The 18,768-nt window shown below is 41.6% G+C and overlaps 1 protein-coding gene across 1 annotated transcript in view; it reads left to right on the top strand.

Annotated features, from left to right (window-relative positions):
• Positions 1-18,768, top strand: part of NNT (nicotinamide nucleotide transhydrogenase) — a 441,005-nt gene that overhangs the window by 21,366 nt on the left and 400,871 nt on the right. Inside the window, exon 2 of the mRNA XM_053701258.1 lies at positions 11,863-12,049. Within this exon, the coding sequence (XP_053557233.1) occupies positions 11,896-12,049 (154 nt within the window). The 5' untranslated portion in view covers positions 11,863-11,895. The remainder of the gene's footprint in view (positions 1-11,862; positions 12,050-18,768) is intronic.

An 18,768-nucleotide genomic window follows, 5' to 3' on the forward strand; every position in this document is an offset into this window, starting at 1 on the left:
GTATACCAGTCAGGAATTTTTCTATGTCTGATTGTGTGCTCTTATTTTCTATGTTATACAATTTCTCGTAGTACTTCCTCAAAGTCTCTGCAATATGTTTGCTATCTTTGTGGATATGTCCATTAGTGTCTCTAATGTGATATATGTGCGAGCCCAGCTGCCTACGCCTGAGAGCTCGCGCCAGTGAGGTGCCCACCTTATCGCTGATGTCAAAATATTTTTGCTTTAAAAGTATAGACTTTTGTTGATACTCTTGGAGGAGATGGTTGTGTAGATCATTTCTTGCCTGGATTAGGGACTCATTTATTTTGCTGAAGGACGGTCCTTTTTGTGCTCTTTTTTCCCAATACCTAATTTGGGCAAGGGTGGAATTAAGAAATTGCCTATTGGACCTATTGTCCCTAGCCTTGTGTTTTTATGAATTCCCCCCTGATGACGCACTTGTGTGCTTCCCATAATGTAATGTTAGAGGTGTCTGTTGCGGTGTTTTCTCTAAAGTAGTGTCCTAGTGTAGTATCTATTTCCGTCTTGATTAGGGGGTGGTCAAGTGTCTGCTCGTCTAGTTTCCATAGATACGGGAGGTCAGGCCAGTCAAGATTACACTGCACCGGGGCATGGTCTGACCATGTAAGCGGCAGAATTTTAGAGTCGATAGTCTTTGACAGTCCGATTTGGTCAGTCATGAGATAGTCGATCCTGGTATATACCTGATGTGGGTACGAGTAAAAAGTGTAATCCCTGGTGTCTGGGTTTGCAGTTCTCCATATTTCATGCAGTCTAAACTGTGTGTTTGCAGCTTTGATTACCCTGGCTGGTGTGCTGGATCTGCCACTGGATGTATCTCTAGTAGGGTCTAAGGGTAAATTCAAGTCTCCCCCAAGTAATAGTGTGCCTTTGGTGTGTTCTAACAGTTTGTAACCCAATTGTTTGAGCAATAGATGTTGCTCCCGGTTCGGAAGGTACATGCTTACTAACGTGGCAGGTTGGCCGAACAGAAGTCCTATCACTATGATGTACCTCCCGCCCGTGGCTTTCTCTACATGTGAAGGTTGGAATGTGACTGTATTTCTAAGAACTATACCTACTCCCCCTTTTTTTGAATCCCCTGAGGCCAAGAAGGAGGTTCCATATCTGTTACTGATAAGCTTAGGTTCTCGTCCCCTTTTGAAATGTGTTTCTTGGACAAAGATGATATCCCCGGAGTCCCTATGTAGTTGATTAAAAGCTATAGACCGTTTTGCGGGGCTATTTAGGCCTTTGGCGTTCATAGTGATCAATGAGAGTGATCTGTTTTGCATTGTGATAGCGCTGCTCGCCCCAGATGGTATATTTGTGTTTTTGGATCGTCCCTAGGGTGCAGGGAGTGATAAGGATGAAGGGGGGAGTCTTTTGTGTAAGTGAGAGTGTCTGGGTGCGTGTAGACTATCTCTTTATGGGTCCCAAAGTGGGTGATGTATATATTTAGAAACCTTGTAGAAAAGCAAAAAACCCCCCAAAAAACAGATGGCAACAATTCCTATCGTGCTATAAATTAACAGTTATTGCCTCTCAGGTTTTTCAACCTGCTAATACAATGTATTTGTCACAGTGAGATATAACAAGTATTCGCCTTAACAATGAGGTAAGTATCCCAACCATCCTGCCCGTAACAAAAACATGAAGAAATATGTACATTATATGACCTGTATCCTTGTCAGTTTATTGAAAGTCCCAGCTGCTAGGAGGGTATCGTCTCTTGTATTGTCCCTGGTGTTCCATAGGGGACCTGCAGTTCCCCGCTGTATGTCTGCTTCATCTCCTGGGGTGTTAACTGATGTGGATGCTTCCTCACCCGGGGGTGCTGAAGTAGATGCTTGAAGTGGGGCTCTTGAGTCAGGTGGAGTAATGGATATCCGTAGAGCTTTGCAAAAGCGTTGAAGGTCTTCTGTCGTCTTATAAACCGCAGTGGTATCTCCTCGAGATGCTATAATGCTCACTGGGAATCCCCAGCGGTATATAATATTTTGATCTCGGACACAGAGGTTATAAAATGGAGTTCCCTCCTTTTCTGCAAAGTTGCTGGGCTCAAGTCTTCAAAAATTTGTATTTTAAAGCCCGTGTGGGTCAGGTTTTGTTTTTGTCTGGAACATTTTAAGATTTCTTCTCTGTCTTTATGATGTTGCAGCTTAAGCACTACATCTCTAGGTGGGGCTTTTGGAGGTGGTTTAGCCCTTAAGGCTCTATGAGCCCTTTCAATTGGCACCTCCTGTGCGTTGCTATCACTCTTAACTGTCCTGTAGGCATCCCTCCAGTGCCGCTGGTAATACTGTTTCAGGGATTCCCCGGATGCAAAGGTTATTCCTTCTCCCTCTATTATCCAGGTCCTCCACTTTTTCCAGTAGGTGATGTATTGTTTCCTCCTCATCATAAACCAGGCGGGAGAGATGTTGGACATCATTATAAGTTGTGTTGTGGCTCTCTTCCAGGGTTGTCACTCTTTTAGTCCCTTTCAGCATGTCTTTTTTTCATATCCCCATACCACCCCTTCACCTCCGTCATCCTCTCCTTTATGTCTTCCTTAGTGCATAGCAATTTTAAATCTCCTTTAGTGAGGTTTGTGGAGTCTGACATACTGCAGGATTGTGTTTGAGGGGTTCCTCCTAAACAGTCATTCAGGCCTACTGTGGGGGATGATGGGACAGCTTCTACATGCTTCAGGTATTGCTGCATTGTTTTGGTGTTAATATGCCCCTCTGGTTTGTTAGACCTGCGTCCAGGCATGGTATAATGCATTTTATATGGTTACCACAGCAGTGTGATTTGCTAAAAGTCCAGGGTGTACACTTCTCTATACCTTAGTGTAGTTTTCCCCCTTTATTATCCCCAGTTGCTATATGAGCTGTGCTTTTTGGCAAATAAGGATATAACATAAATGTGCCCTGCAGATCTGCGTGTCTCCTACTCCCTTTTTATGCTTGCTAATATCCGTTGAGCTGCTCTGCTTAACCGGGGTATGATGGGGCTGGGCAATTTGCCAGGGCGGTAGCGTGCACTCAAAGCTCCTCTTATTGTTTATTTATATTTATTCCCCCCCCCTGTAACAAGGTGCCTGATGCCTGTCCAGCAGGCTGGCCTGTGTCTTATTGTGCGCGATCTCTTAATGCGCTAAACAGAAGCTGACTGCAGTGTACTTTTTCTAGCTACGCCGTTTGCAGCACTTTGTGGACCTGGCTAGAGACGCAAAAAGACCTCTGTGTTGTGATGCGACCTCCAGCTGTTGCGTATGCGGTCCTCCTCCCCAGGGTTGGCTGAGTGTGTCGGGGTATATGTCTTCTCCCAGCAGCGGGTTTGTGGGCTATGTTAAGCGGCCGTAGTGATCAGGGCTGACGTGTTGAGCCTAGGAGCTTTTTCAGTGTGCGGCCAAGCTCCGCCCCTCCACATCATCATCTTTTAATAAGTGCCAGTGTCTTTTGGTGATATATTTTCTACAATGTCCCTTTTTTCATTGTATTGGGTGATGAATGGTATATCTAGTTCACTTTTTGGTATTGGTTGATTCATTACTGGTTTCTAACTGTGATGCGATATTATGTGACTTAATAACTGTATCGCTTGATATTAGTTTGTTCTTGGTTCGTAACCCTGCTCTTTTTTCTCAATCTATCTTCTTTTTAATGGAGTGTCTGTCCTCCTAACACTACATGTTTTCTTTTGCCTGAGTTTAAGTCTCTCAATGGGGCATTGTACTGTTTATATTTTTATATTGTTTTTATATTTGCCTTAACGATTTGTCAGACAGGTCACCAATCTTTAGTGGCCCACTGTAGTCATCTCTGTTGCAGGTTTATTTTAGCGCTGATAGTAGACTTAAGCCATTGGTGCTCCTATTCACCTTTTCCCACGTAGTTAGTCAGGACCTTTTGTTAGGAAGTCCCTTTTATAGTAAACTTGTTTACAATCCCGGGTGCAGTCAGTTACTGTTACTTTATTTAAAATAAAAAAAAAAGCTGCGCGGTGACATCATCACGTCATTGTGCATAACGTGAAGCCCTGGCGATGCCTGGCACTATGCAGGCCCGATTGCCGGGGTGGGAGCCCCAGATCTCCCTCAAGGTGGGAGAGTGCTAGCGACGGCTTAAAACCGTCGTTGGCACAAGAGTGGGAAACTCTGCGATGGCTCAGAGCCGTCGTTGGCACTCAAGGGGTTAAAGGGATACTAATCCCTTTTTCTTTCATGATTCAGAGCATGCAACTTTCTAATTTAGTCCTATTAATTTTTCTTCATTCTCTTGCTATCTTTATTTGAAAAAGCAGGAATCTAAGCTAAGGAGCTGGCCCATTTTGGTTCAGCACTCTGGATAGCGCTTGCTGAATGATAGCTACCTTTAGCCACCAATCAGCAAGTACAACCTAGGTTCTGAACTAAAAATGGGCCGGCTCCTTAGCTTATATTCCTCCTTTTTCAATTAAAGATAGCAAGAGAATGAAGAACAATGGATAATAGTAGTAAATTAGAAAGTTGCTCTGACTCGTGAAAGAAAAATAATTTGAGTTTAGTATCGCTTGAAGCATAAGCCTGTCTAAAGACATCAGTTTTTAAAGATTAAGGGGTTTATTGCATCACCGCCGTGCTCCCGGCATCGTAGCCTGTCACGTTGTAGCTAATGACCCCTGGAACTACTTTTTTAACTTTTTGGCGGGGCTTGTCTACATCTCAGTCTCTGCTCTGGTCAGAGGGTTGAAAATATATATATATATATATATATATATATATATATATATATATATATATATATATATATATATATATATATATATATATATATATATATATATATATATATATATATATATATATATATATATATATATATATATATATATATATATATATATATATATATATATATATATATATATATATATCTATCTATATATCTCTTCATATCTTCCTGTTTATCTAGGATTCTCTCCCTTTCACCTTATCTGGACATTTATAAAAATATGCTGTATGTTCCAGATCTTGAAACTAAATAACTGCTAGGTCTGATGTATTCAAAACAATTATTTGCCTGAGAGTAAGGATATATATTATATTAGTTTGTGGAAATGAAAATATTACATTTTTTTTTTCTTTTATATTTAAAGTAATGTGCACCCCATGCTAACCTAGGTTTGCATATGTTAAAACAACTTCTTGTCTTTTATGCTCTGCTGGGGCCAATTAAAGGGGCAGTAAACACAGATTTATATTTATATATATATATATATATATATATATATATATATATATATATATATATATTTTTTATTTTTTTATTTTAAATTATAAAATGTGTAGTTAAAAGGGCATTGTACTCTAAAACTTTTCTCCCGTTTTTAATGTGTCCCTTATGGTCCATGTTACCTCCTGTAGTGTATGTTTGCAAGCCGTTTCTTTCCCTTTTATTTGGCTGTTGTAGCCGCATCAATACTTAAAATTATGTGTATCAAACAAATAACTTCTCCATAGAAAAGCTATGTAAAGAGATGACAAAAGTTATGATTGATCTCTGCTTTACTTGCAGGGTCAGCCCATTTTTATGGGTGTGTCCTGTAAAATAACAGGTGATGGTTTTAATGAGAAAAATCAGATATTTTAAATGCAGTATAAGTTCCCATACATTCAATACCGTACAGTAGGTATAACAAGTCATTTGGAACTCATTAATGGGAAACATATTTTATAGTTTAGTGTTCCTTTGAGTGTAATGAAACAACTTTGATGCATTTTCATTATTTTGCTCCCTTTTCATGTAATTTAGCTCTGAAAAAATTATTTTAGAAAACAAGATGTTAATTTTGGTTTTAAAAACATTTAGACTTGGCTGATCTGTTCTATATCAACACACGAGAAATGTTTCCATCCAAAGGAGAGGATAGTCCACGGCTTCAATCATTACTGTTGGGAATTAAGAACCTGGCCACCAGGAGGAGGCAAAGACACCCTTGCCAAAGGCTTAAAGTAAATGTAAAGTTTCATCAAGTAGTGCTCGGTTTTTAAAAATACTATTAAAAACAGGGGCACTTTCATTGATGAAACTTTACATTGCACCATATTTGTAGAAATACTTACCGCTTCGTCTTGAAAGCCTCTCCAGCCCATCGCAAGCCTCTTCCTACGTCAGCAATGACTATTCCGGCATCCTCCAATCACGGCTCCCCCCCCCAGGGGAAGCATTGCCTAAAGCAAAGCCGTGATTGGAGGAAGGGCGGAATCGTCATTTCTGACTTAAGAGGCTTGCGACATCATCAGCAATCTGGCTTTCAAGACGAAGAGTTAAGTATTTCTGCAAATATGGTGCAATGTAAAGTTTCATCAATGAAAGTGCCCCTGTTTTTTTAATAGTATTTTTAAAAAACGGGCACTACTTGATGAAACTTTACATTCACTTTAAATACCTCCCCTACTTCCCTCATCCCCCCCAGTCATTCTTTGCCTTTCGTCACAGGAGGACGGCAGAGAAGTGCCGAAGATCGGAGTAGTCTCTTATGGATGGTGGGACTGGAGTTTTAAGTAGTCCTGTCGGCTTCTCAGTGAGAGCCTGGGCAAAAGCTAGAGTCCGTTGATGCAGGGAGAGTCTTTCTGCAAATCCATCCCGACTCATATTAACGGCTCCACAAGCAATCGGCATTGATTAGTTTCGCTCCTTGCTTTTTACACTCAAGTCCATGTCAGGAGCGAGGCTACTAACCGGTCACACTTGAAGGGTTGTGTTCCTGTTCCACAGCGTAGATTCTGGTAAGATTGTTTAATTTTTTTATTACATAATGATAACACGGAAGACAGGGTCACAGTGTGATGCCTTTTATCTTTAAAGAATCAAGGGTTAATATTCCTGGAAAGGGGATTCTTGAACAGGGGGGGGTTATACTTGATATTATTTATTGTGTCATTGCTGCATTATGTGCGAGATGAGGCTCTGGCAATGTGTGGAACTTTCAGGTGACTTACGAGAGTATGGCGCGGCCCTTTTTTGGCGCGTTTTCTCCTTAGGCAGGGGCGGTTCCTGCCGGGCATTCCATGTGACCGGGTGTGGCTATCTATCTTCCTCTGTTGATCAGCGGTGCAGGAGACAAAACGGTTTCTGTAGTCCGGGTCATAGGAGGTGGTGAGTGCCCCGACCATTGGAGGTTATAAAGGTGCCTATTTATTAAGTTAATCTAGTCCTTAATAACAGCGCAAACTATGGAGGACACTGACGCGTTAGAGGGCTTGCCCTCTTTAGCTAGGTCTCATTCCTGTGTTTATTGTGAGGAGATTCTGGTAGATCAGCCTGCTCAACTATGTTCCACATGCCTTAATAAAGTTAAGACATCTAAGAGCAAACGGATGTCTAGTACAACTGAGCCGTCCACCTCTGAGTGGTCCCCGTCCCGTGAGGTGCGTTCCCTGCATCCATCTCCTATTGCAGATGCAGCACCCCAGGGTCCCACCATTACTCCTACAGGAGAGATTTGTTGGCAGTCATATTTTGCGGACCAACTGCAAACGGCGGTATCGAAAGTGATCCATGCCTTACCACATTCTGCTAAGCACAAGTGTAGGGCGTATCATGGCGGCCCGGCCCAGGGGTTCTCTACGCCTGTGGAAATTTCTGAGGCATTATACAATGATAAGGCCCACGCAGACTCTTCGGAGGAGGCCCCTTCTGGGTCGTAGTCCGTGTTATCTAAACCTCAGGAGGAGCCTGACTTTAGGTTTAGGATGGAGAATTTGCGCTTTTTGCTTGCTACTCTGGAAGTTCTGGAACCGAAACTTCCAGAAGAACCTGCGATTCCTAAGCTTGGTAAGGTATATGAGGACAGGGTGGTGCCTCAGGCCTTCCCGGTTCCTGTTAAGATGGCAAATATTAAGAATGAATGGGAGCCCTTAGGTTCTTTTCCCCTTCTTCTTTCTTTAAGAAACTGTTCCCCGCCCCGGACTTTCAGCTGGAGCTGTGGGGTCCCTAAGGTGGATTGTGCTATCTCCACGCTTGCAAAGCGGACAACTATTCCCCTTGAGGATAGTTTGTCGTTTAAAGAGCCCATGGATAAGAAGTTGGAAAACATGTTAAGGAAAATGTTTCAACACATTGGCTTTGTTTTTAAGTTGGCAGAGGCTGTAGCCGCGTTCAACATATTGGTGTGAATCCCTGTGGGAAATGGTCGAGGGGGAGACTTCATCGATGAGATACAGGAGAAGATTAACCCCTTGAGTGCTAATGACGGCTCAGAGCAGTCACTAGCGCACTCACAACTTGAGGGAGATGTGGGGGCTCCCATCCGCTCCTACCCCGGTGATCGGGCCTGCATAATGACAGGCATCGCTGGGGCTTACAGTTATGCGTGGTGACGTCATGCACAATATTGTGATAACGTCACCGCACAACTTTATTTAAGCATGTTGGAAAGGTAATCGCCTAACCTTTCCAACAGTGTAAAAAAATAATATATTTTTAAAAATATAAAATAAAGAACCCTTTAAAAAAACCTTAGCACCCAGGTGGGAAAGTGCTTAGCACTCAAAGGGTTAAAGGGACACTGAACCCAAATGTTTTCTTTCATGATTCAGATAGAGCATGCAACTTTCTAATTTTACTCCTATTATCAAATTTTCTTCATTCTCTTGATATCTTTATTTGAAAAGCAAGAATGTAGATGCCGGCCCATTTTTGGTGAACAACCTGGGTTGTTCTTGCTGATTGGTGGATTAATTTAACCGACCAATAAACAAGTGCGGTCCAGATATCTGAACCAAAAAATAGCTTAGATGCCTTCTTTTTTTAAATAAAGATGGCAAGAGAACAAAGAAAAATAGATCATAGGAGTAAATTAGAAAGTTGCTCATAAGGCCCTGAAGATCGCCAATTCTTTCATATGTGATGCCAATATGCAAATTATTCGCCTGAACGCTAAGGTGTCAGGTTTTTCTGTTTTTTAGCTCGCAGGGCTCTGTGGCTAAAGTCTTGGTCTGCGGACATGACCTCTAAGTCGAGGCTGTTGTCCCTGCCTTTCCAAGGAAAGATTCTGTTCGGTCCAGGATTGGATTCGATCATATCCACTGTTACGGGAGCCAAGGGAGCTTTCCTACCACAGGATAAGAAGGCTAAGCCTAAAGGATCTACTTTCCGCCCCTTTCATGTGGACAAGGCCCAGTGCCAGCAGCCTGTCGCGAAAGCTAAGAAGTTCAAGGGAACTTGGAAACCGGCTCATTCTTGGAACAAGTCTAAGCAGAGCAAGAAGCCCGCAGAGACAAAATCGGCATGAAGGGGCGGCCCTCGACCGGTCTCTGGACCAAGTAGGGGGCAGATTATCTCTCTTCTCAGAAGCCTGGTTGCAGGACGTTCAGGATCCTTGGGTTCTGGACGTTGTCGCCCAGGGCTACAGGATAGGGTTCAGATCCCATCCGCCCAGGGGCAGAATCCTCCTATCAAACCTGTCTTCAAGACCGGAAAAGAGAGAAGCCTTTTTAGAATGTGAGAGATCTCTCCTCTCTAGCCGTTATCGTAACAGTACCCCAAGCAGAAAGGGGTCTAGGGTACTATTCAAATATTTTTGTGGTTCCAAAGAAGTAGGGCACGTTCCGTCTTATTCTGGACCTAAAGTGTTTAAACAAGTTTCTGGACCAACACTTCCAGTTTATGGCCCTTCCCTTTGGTCTAGTGACAGTCCCGAGAGTCTTCACAAACGTTCTGGGGAGCTACTTGCAGTGGCCAGAGGCATTGCTGTGGCACCCTATCTGGACGACATCCTAGTCCAGACGCCGATGCTCAGTCTCGTAGAGGATCATTTGAGGGCTCTTCTTCTTTTGCTCCAATCTCACGGTTGGAAGATCAATTCAGGAAAGAGTTCCCTGGTTCCGAGCAACAGGGTGGAGTTCCTGGGTACGATAATGGACTCTCTGTCCATGGAAATGTTTCTTACAGACCATCGACGCAGGAAGACTGGGTCGTCTTGCCACTCACCAGAGGTGATAGGACTCATGGTTTCCAGCATAGACGTCATTCCATTCGCCAGGTTCCATCTTAGACCTCTTCAATTGTGCATGTTGAGACAGTGAAACTGCGATCATTCAGATCTCTCACAGCAGATATCCATGGATGCTCTGACTCGGATCTCCCTCTCTTGGTGGATCCGTCCGGAGCAACTGTCCATGGGGGCATCTTCTTGAGACCGTCCTGGGAGATTGTGACCACGGACACAAGTCTGGCAGGATGGGGAGCTGTTGGTGTGGAGGACTTGGTGTCCTGGTGTGAGAAGCATGGATATCCTTGGCATAAGATGAAGGTATACAAGATTCTTTCTCAAAGACGGTTTGGAGAAGGTACTTGCCGCTAGTTCCTTAAAGGGACAGATTTCGGCATAGTCAGTCTTGTTGCATAGGAGACTTGCTGAGCTCCCTGACATCCAATCCTTTGTTCAGGCCTGGCTTTAGACAGTCTGCTACCCCATGGAGCTTAAACTTGGTCCTCAAGGTTTTGCAGAGGATTCTGTTTGAGCCTATGCATTCCATTGACATTAAGATTCTGTCCTGGAAGGTTCTCTTCCTGTTAGCCATTGCGTCGGCAAGCAGAGTATCTGAACTGGCTGCCTTGCAATGTGAGCTGCCTTATCTAGTTTTTCATGCGGACAAGGTTGTGCTTCGCACTGGTTTAGGGTTTCTCACCAAGGTGGTGTCTACCTGAAACATCAATGAGGAGATAGTGGTTCCTTGTTTGTGTCCTAACCCTTCTTCTTCTAAGGAGAGGTTACTTCATAATCTCGATGTGGTTCGTGCCCTGATGTTCTATCTTCAGGCTACAAAGGATTTCAGGCAGTCTACATCGTTTTGTGGTGTATTCTGGGAAGCGCAAGGCGCAGAGAGAGCCTCTTCTACTTTGTCCTTTTGATTGAGGAGCTTGATTTGCTTGGCCTATGAGTCAGCTGGACATAAGCCTCCTCAGAGGATTACGGCTCATTCAACTAGAGCTGTGGCTTCTTCTTGGGCCTTCAAGAATGAGTCCTCTATGGAGCAAATTTGTAAGGCGGCTGGCTACCTGGTTCTCCTTACACACTTTTTTTTAAAAAAAAAAAAAAAAAAAAAAAGTTTTTGCTTCTGCGGAAGCTGTTTTAGGGAGTAAAAGATGTTACAGGCTGTGATGCCCTCAGATTAGGGTCCGCTTTTTCCCTCCCGGTTTCATTTAGTGTCCTCTAGAGCTTTGGTATATGTTCCCAACAGTAATGAATGAAGCCGTGGACTCTCCTCCCCTTTACATGGAAAACATAAATTATGCTTACCTGAAAATTTTAATTTCCATTGAGGGGGAGGAGAGTCCGAGGCTCCCGCCTGTATCTCCGATGGGCGGACCTAAATTTCATTTATCTTCTGGCACCATTTATACCCTGATATTTCTCTTATTCCTTTTTCCCTCGACAGAATGATTGGGGGATGAGAGAAGTGGGGGAGCTATTTAATCCTTTGACTGGGGTGTCTTTGCCTCCTCCTGGTGGCTAGGTTCTTAATTCCCAACAGTAATGAATAAAGCAGTGGACTCTCCTCCCCTCGATGGAAATGAAATTATCGGGTAAGCATAATTTATGTTTTTGTAATTACAAGATGTTTTCTCTTCATTTAAAGACAGTTACAAATGTGATTGTTACTCTGCAAGTTAATTTATAAGTGTTACTTGATAGTGTGCATTTATATTGTCTGTTACTGTATTTTTCCCACCCGTAATATGTGAATGGTTTTTAATTTTAACAAATTGAACTTTTCGTAATAAAATGCTTTCCAGATCATTGTTTTTAAAGTGTGAGGCTTACCGAGGTGAAGGGAATCGGAAAATTGTATTACGGTAACACGACTTTGTTTTGCCTCTTCAGAAGGATTGCCTAAAGCAGACATACAATTCCAACATGATGGCGGGCCTCTTAAGAACAGTAGCAACCAGCTGCACAAGTCCCCTTTTCAGTAGTGTAACATCACTGAAGGTACAGAGTGCGAAGACGCCATGTCTGCGAATGTTCCGCACTCACCAGGTGCTATGGTGTCAGCAGCCAGGGAAGTCAGGTAAGGTGTCCACAAGATCCATGTTTCTATGTTGTGGCATAGAAGCAGATATGTTTAGTTCAAGTTAAGCTATATTAATGGTATATATATATATATATATATATATATATATATAGAAACAAAATATATAAAAATGTAGGTCAGGCAACAAACAAATACAAAATTGAAAAGAAAATGTTTAACAATATATAAAATTAAGTTCTGATACAACTTTCTGAAAGATTAATGCAAATATTTGGCAAAACACACAATTTTTCAACTTTATTAACATAAACAAAATTATATAACATTTACAGATGAGCTCCTCAAACTTTAATTGGGGCAGATAAGTTTAGATTAAACCATATCTGAGTACAACCTGATGCTTAGCAGAATTGTGATCGGTGTTTTATGAACGGGTAAATATTGTATGACAAGATAAAGAATTTTCTATGTATTTTATTTCTTGAAGAGTCAAGAGTAACAGTAACGTACTCTAATTATGAGAATAGATACAAAAGACAAAGGGGCGCCTCATGTGTAGATCAAAGATGCAACAAATCCCACACTGAATAAAAGCCAAATGGATACTCACATTTAGCTGGAGCAGCCTTATGTGCTTGTGGTAGGGAGCTGATAACTTGGGGTGTATCAGCTAACCCAGGAAACGGGTATCACTCAGGAACACCAGATGCAGTACCACAATGCAGTCCGCCCCAAAGAGCGGTGGCTATAGAAGTAAGGTGCTAACACTTGGCTTAAGTAAAACAAGGGTTTTATTAAAACACACATTTTAAAACCAAAGCTTTAAGTAAAAAGAGGGCATAAGCTTGTAGGGGGGCTTACAAGCTTATGCCCTCTTCACTTGAATCTTTCACATCTTTAGAGCCTGATCTGGCGTGATCTGCAAGAAGGAGAGAAGCCGTGTATCTGATAATTATGGACTAATCGTTTGTGGGATAAGATTACCCCCAATCTGTCCTTCAATTTACTGGATCTGTATTGTATTTTTATTCATTTGTGATTGATTTTATACATTTTTATTTTATTTGAGTTGATTGTGTGCTTTTAGATTGTCACTTTTGTTTTTTTCAACAGAGAGCGCCCCCTAGTTTGGTTATTTTTAATTATAGATAAAGATGTCTCCCCTTCCAGCTTCCATCTCTAAAGTACTTATAAGGATGAAGCAAAATAAAATAGCAATAGGGGCAATAGTTCCACTTTTGATTAAATGTTGCAAGGGATAAATGTCTAGTCAAGACATTGGCAAGATGTGTTCTCAGTATACATTAGTCTCTGATTCATGACTAAATCTGGAGGGCCTTGCTTCACTTATGCATGACAGCAGAGTTCATTATATTCTTTATTTAATACTCTGCTAAAGCAGGTTTTGCCCACATCATTCTGCACCCAGTATTCCACTGAAACAAATTAGTTTCTGCACGTGCATTCAGTTGTACTTTGGTAATGCTCTCGCATGTCTCTGCAGTGTTTCCCAGGCAGGTGAGAGCAGTGTATTACTGGACAGCAGACAGGTGGGAGCAGTGTATTACTGGACAAAATTATAACATTTTCTGTTAGTTTAAGGGACAGTAAACACTTTGTAATTTTTATATAAAAATTTTAAAGGCACATTACAGCCAAAATTAGAATCCACTTAGATGCATTTATGTTTAGAATAGAAGCATTTTTGTAATATACATCTATCAGTAGAAATGCTTCTAATAAAAGCTATAGCTGTATCAAAAGTGTATTTAAGTATGCACCGTCATTTTAAACACAGCAGTTGCTCAGAGTCTAAGGTGCTTGTACCATCTGCTGACATGATACAAGCCCCACTGGCTCGCTGAGCAGTGGCAGTATTCAAAATGCTGGTGCACTGAGAATATCTAGCTGAGCTTCACTTGCACGTGCAAGGAATTTTCTAATTCTCAGAACTTAAAATTCACCCTACTGACTTCTCAATGCTGACTCTGCTACATATCTGTCCTTTATTTGCTTTATCATATAACTGCAAAACAATGCAATTTATGCTAACTTAATGACCATAGCTAGGCTTGTTGTCTGTGTACTAAAGCACACATTGGGTGAAGTTTAGCTACAAAAAATAATTGCAGTAAAAAGGATTTTAATTTGTTTTTGAAAGATGTAGACTTGGCTAAAATGTTGTTCTATAGCAACACAACAGAAATGTCTTGTAATTACAAGGGGTTTACTGCCTCTTTAAGCTATCCAAAACGCAAATTGCATAATTTAACATAAATTGATCTAATGAATGGTGCAACAAACCTTAAAAAACAATAAAAAAATTATTTCTAGCTAATATTAGTTTAATATTGACTTGTATTTTAGCCGGGTGATCAGTAAAATCAGCCAGTTGGTGTGCCCATTAAATAGGTCCTGGGGTAAACGCTTGAACTCTCCTCCATAGTAGCAAGGAAAAAACATTCCTTATCTTAATGCTGTAATTTTTTCTTCTTTGGATATATCCTTATAAGTGTATACTAAAACCATATGTTAAAGGGACACTAAACCCAAATTTTTTTCTTTCATGATTCAGAGCATGCAATTTTAAGCAACTTTCTTATTTACTCTTATCAATTTTTCTTCATTCTCTTGCTATCTTTATTTGAAAAAAAGGCATCTAAGCTAAGGAGCCAGCAATTTTTTGGTTCAGTACACTAGACGACACTTGTTTATTGGTGAGTGCATTTAGCCACCAATCGGCAAGCACAACCCAGGTTGTTCACCAAAATGGGCCGGCTTCTAAACTTACATTCTTGCTTTTAAAATAATGATAGCGAACAATGAAGACAAATTGATAATAGTAGTAAATTAGAATGTTGCTTAAATTTGCATGCTCTATCTGAATCATGAAAGGAAAAATGTGTTGGTTGCCGGAGACTCTGAGTTAGTGATATACTTGCCAAACAGGGTGAGTTTTTAACAGCGTGTTTTTTTTTTTTTTTTTTTTTTTTTTAAAGTAAGTGATGACTGAAACAAATGTTTATTTTTAGTGATGGTCAATCCTACTGTGCGTTATATGCTTTGATTTAAAATCACTTTAAGTTCAACTTTACTGCAATGCTGCCCTCTGCTGTTTTTAGTTGTAATGAGAACCCAAGTAAAAATCTAGTATCTTAATGATATAGGTTTTTGTTATCTTCCCAATTTCTTCAGAGTATTAGTTTTATACTTTACAACATTGCAATCAGAGGTTTCTACAGCGTCTCCCTCTTTACCAGATCTTGTTATTTTTTTAAGCGGATTTACTAAAGAAAAGGGAAACAAGTGAACTTCATTTACTTTTCCCTGGTGTGATTTGCTAGAACTCTGGTATAACTTTCTAGTCCTCTTCTCAGGAGGCTGAAAAATCTTAATATAGGTGTGATAGTGCGCTCCCAACCAGAAGAAATATTGTTGTTACAGATTTAGATATTCATGACTAGGGCTGCAACACTTGACAAGGAGTGTAATGTTCTCTTTTTTTGAACTGTACACCTGCTGGTTCACCCGCATTTAGCATTTCTTCTGTTATGTGTGATCAGTCCACGGGTCATCATTACTTCTGGGATATAACTCCTCCCCAACAGGAAATGCAAGAGGATTCACCCAGCAGAGCTGCATATAGCTCCTCCCCTCTACGTCAGTCCCAGTCATTCTCTTGCACCCAACGACTAGATAGGATGTGTGAGAGGACTATGGTGATTATACTTAGTTTTTATGACTTCAATCAAAAGTTTGTTATTTTAAAATAGCACCGGAGCGTGTTATTACTTCTCTGGCAGAGTTTGAGGAAGAATCTGACAGAGATTTTTTACTATGATTTTAACCGGAGTCGTTAAGATCATATTGCTGTTCTCGACCATCTGAGGGAGGTAAAGGCTTCAGATCAGGGGACAGCGGGCAGATGAATCTGCATTGAGGTATGTGGCAGTTTTTATTTTCTGAATGGAATTGATGAGAAAAGCCTGCCATACCGTTAAAATGACATGTATGTATACACTTCAGTATTCTGGGGATGGTATTTCACCGGAACTACTGTGTTAAGGTCACTAATCCTTTTAATAACTATTCTCATGTTAAACGTTTTTGCTGGAATGTAGAATCGTTTACATTGCTGAGGTACTGTGTGAATAAATGTTTGGGCATTATTTTCCACTTGGCAGTTTTTTGCTTTAATTGTGACAGTTTCGTTTCTCTTCACTGCTGTGTGGGAGAGGGAGGGGCCGTTTTTGGCGCTCTTTGCTACGCATCAAAAAATTCCAGTCAGCTACTTTTATATGTCCTGCATGATCCGGTTCATTTCTGACAGATCTCAGGGGTCTTCAAACTTCTTTGAAGGGAGGTAAATTCTCTCAGCAGAGCTGTGAGAATTCTTATAGTGACTGTGTATAAAAAACGTTGTTTTGTTTTCTTATGTACAAATTTAATTAGTGTTGTTTTTTACTAATGGGAACAAACCTTTGCTAAAAGTTGTGTTGTTTTAAAATTTGATGCAATAACTGTTTTTCAGTTCATTATTTCAACTGTCATTTAATCGTTAGTACCTCTTTGAGGCACAGTACGTTTTTTGCTAAAAAAGATTATAACCAAGTTGTAAGTTTTTTGCTAGTGTGTTAAACATGTCTGACTCAGAGGAAGATATCTGTGTCATTTGTTCCAATGCCAAGGTGGAGCCCAATAGAAATTTATGTACTAACTGTATTGATGCTACTTTAAATAAAAGTCAATCTGTACAATGTGAACAAATTTCACCAAACAGCGAGGGGAGAGTTATGCCGACTAACTCGCCTCACGCGACAGTACCTGCATCTCCCGCCCGGGAGGTGCGTGATATTTTGGCGCCTAGTACATCTGGGCGGCCATTACAGATAACATTACAAGATATGGCTACTGTTATGACTGAAGTTTTGTCTAAATTACCTGAACTAAGAGGCAAGCGTGATCACTCTGGGGTGAGAACAGAGTGCGCTGACAATGCTAGGGCCATGTCTGATACTGCGTCACAGCTCGCAGAGCATGAGGACGGAGAGCTTCATTCTGTGGGTGACGGTTCTGATCCAAACAGATTGGACTCAGATATTTCAAATTTTAAATTTAAATTGGAGAACCTCCGTGTACTACTAGGGGAGGTCTTAGCAGCTCTCAACGATTGTAACACTGTTGCAATACCAGAGAAACTGTGTAGGTTGGATAAATACTTTGCGGTACCGGCGAGTACTGACGTTTTTCCTATACCTAAGAGACTAACTGAAATTGTTACTAAGGAGTGGGATAGACCCGGTGTGCCGTTCTCACCCCCTCCAATATTTAGAAAGATGTTTCCAATAGACGCCACCACTCGGGACTTATGGCAAACGGTCCCCAAGGTGGAGGGAGCAGTTTCTACTTTAGCTAAGCGTACCACTATCCCGGTGGAGGATAGCTGTGCTTTCTCAGATCCAATGGATAAAAAATTAGAGGGTTACCTTAAGAAAATGTTTGTTCAACAAGGTTTTATATTACAACCCCTTGCATGTATCGCGCCGATTACGGCTGCGGCAGCATTTTGGATTGAGTCGCTTGAAGAGAACCTTAGTTCCTCTACGCTAGACGACATTACGGACAGGCTTAGAGTCCTTAAACTAGCTAATTCTTTCATTTCGGAGGCCGTAGTACATTTAACCAAACTTACGGCTAAGAACTCAGGATTCGCCATACAGGCACGCAGGGCACTGTGGCTAAAATCCTGGTCAGCTGATGTTACTTCTAAGTCCAAATTACTTAATATACCTTTCAAGGGGCAGTCCTTATTCGGGCCCGGTTTGAAAGAAATTATCGCTGACATTACGGGAGGTAAGGGCCACGCCCTACCTCAAGACAAGGCCAAAGCTAAGGCTAGACAGTCTAATTTTCGTCCCTTTCGGAATTTCAAAACAGGAGCAGCATCAACCTCCACTGCACCAAAACAGGAAGGAGCTGTTGCTCGTTACAGGCAAGGCTGGAAGCCTAACCAGTCCTGGAACAAAAGCAAGCAGGCCAGGAAACCTGCTGCTGCCCCAAAGACAGCATGAACCGAGAGCCCCCGATCCGGGACCGGATCTAGTAGGGGGCAGACTCTCTCTCTCTTCGCCCAGGCCTGGGCAAGAGATGTTCAGGATCCCTGGGCACTAGAGATCATATCTCAGGGATACCTTCTAGACTTCAAATTATCTCCCCCAAGAGGGAGATTTCATCTGTCAAGGTTGTCAACAAACCAGATAAAGAAAGAAGCGTTTCTACGCTGCGTACAAGATCTGTTAACAATGGGAGTGATCCATCCGGTTCCGTGGTCGGAACAAGGACAAGGGTTCTACTCAAACCTGTTTGTGGTTCCCAAAAAAGAGGGAACTTTCAGGCCAATCTTAGATTTAAAGACTCTAAACAAATTCCTAAGAGTTCCATCGTTCAAAATGGAAACTATTCGGACTATTTTACCCATGATCCAAGAGGGTCAGTACATGACCACAGTGGATTTAAAGGATGCTTACCTTCACATACCGATCCACAAAGATCATCACCGGTATCTAAGGTTTGCCTTCTTAGACAGGCACTACCAGTTTGTAGCTCTTCCATTCGGATTGGCTACGGCTCCAAGAATCTTCACAAAGGTTCTGGGTGCCCTTCTAGCGGTACTAAGACCGCGAGGGATTCCGGTAGCTCCGTACCTAGACGACATTCTAATACAAGCTTCAAGCTTTCAAACTGCCAAGTCTCAT

This window comes from Bombina bombina, chromosome 2, assembly GCF_027579735.1.
Source record: "Bombina bombina isolate aBomBom1 chromosome 2, aBomBom1.pri, whole genome shotgun sequence".
NCBI lineage: Eukaryota > Metazoa > Chordata > Amphibia > Anura > Bombinatoridae > Bombina > Bombina bombina.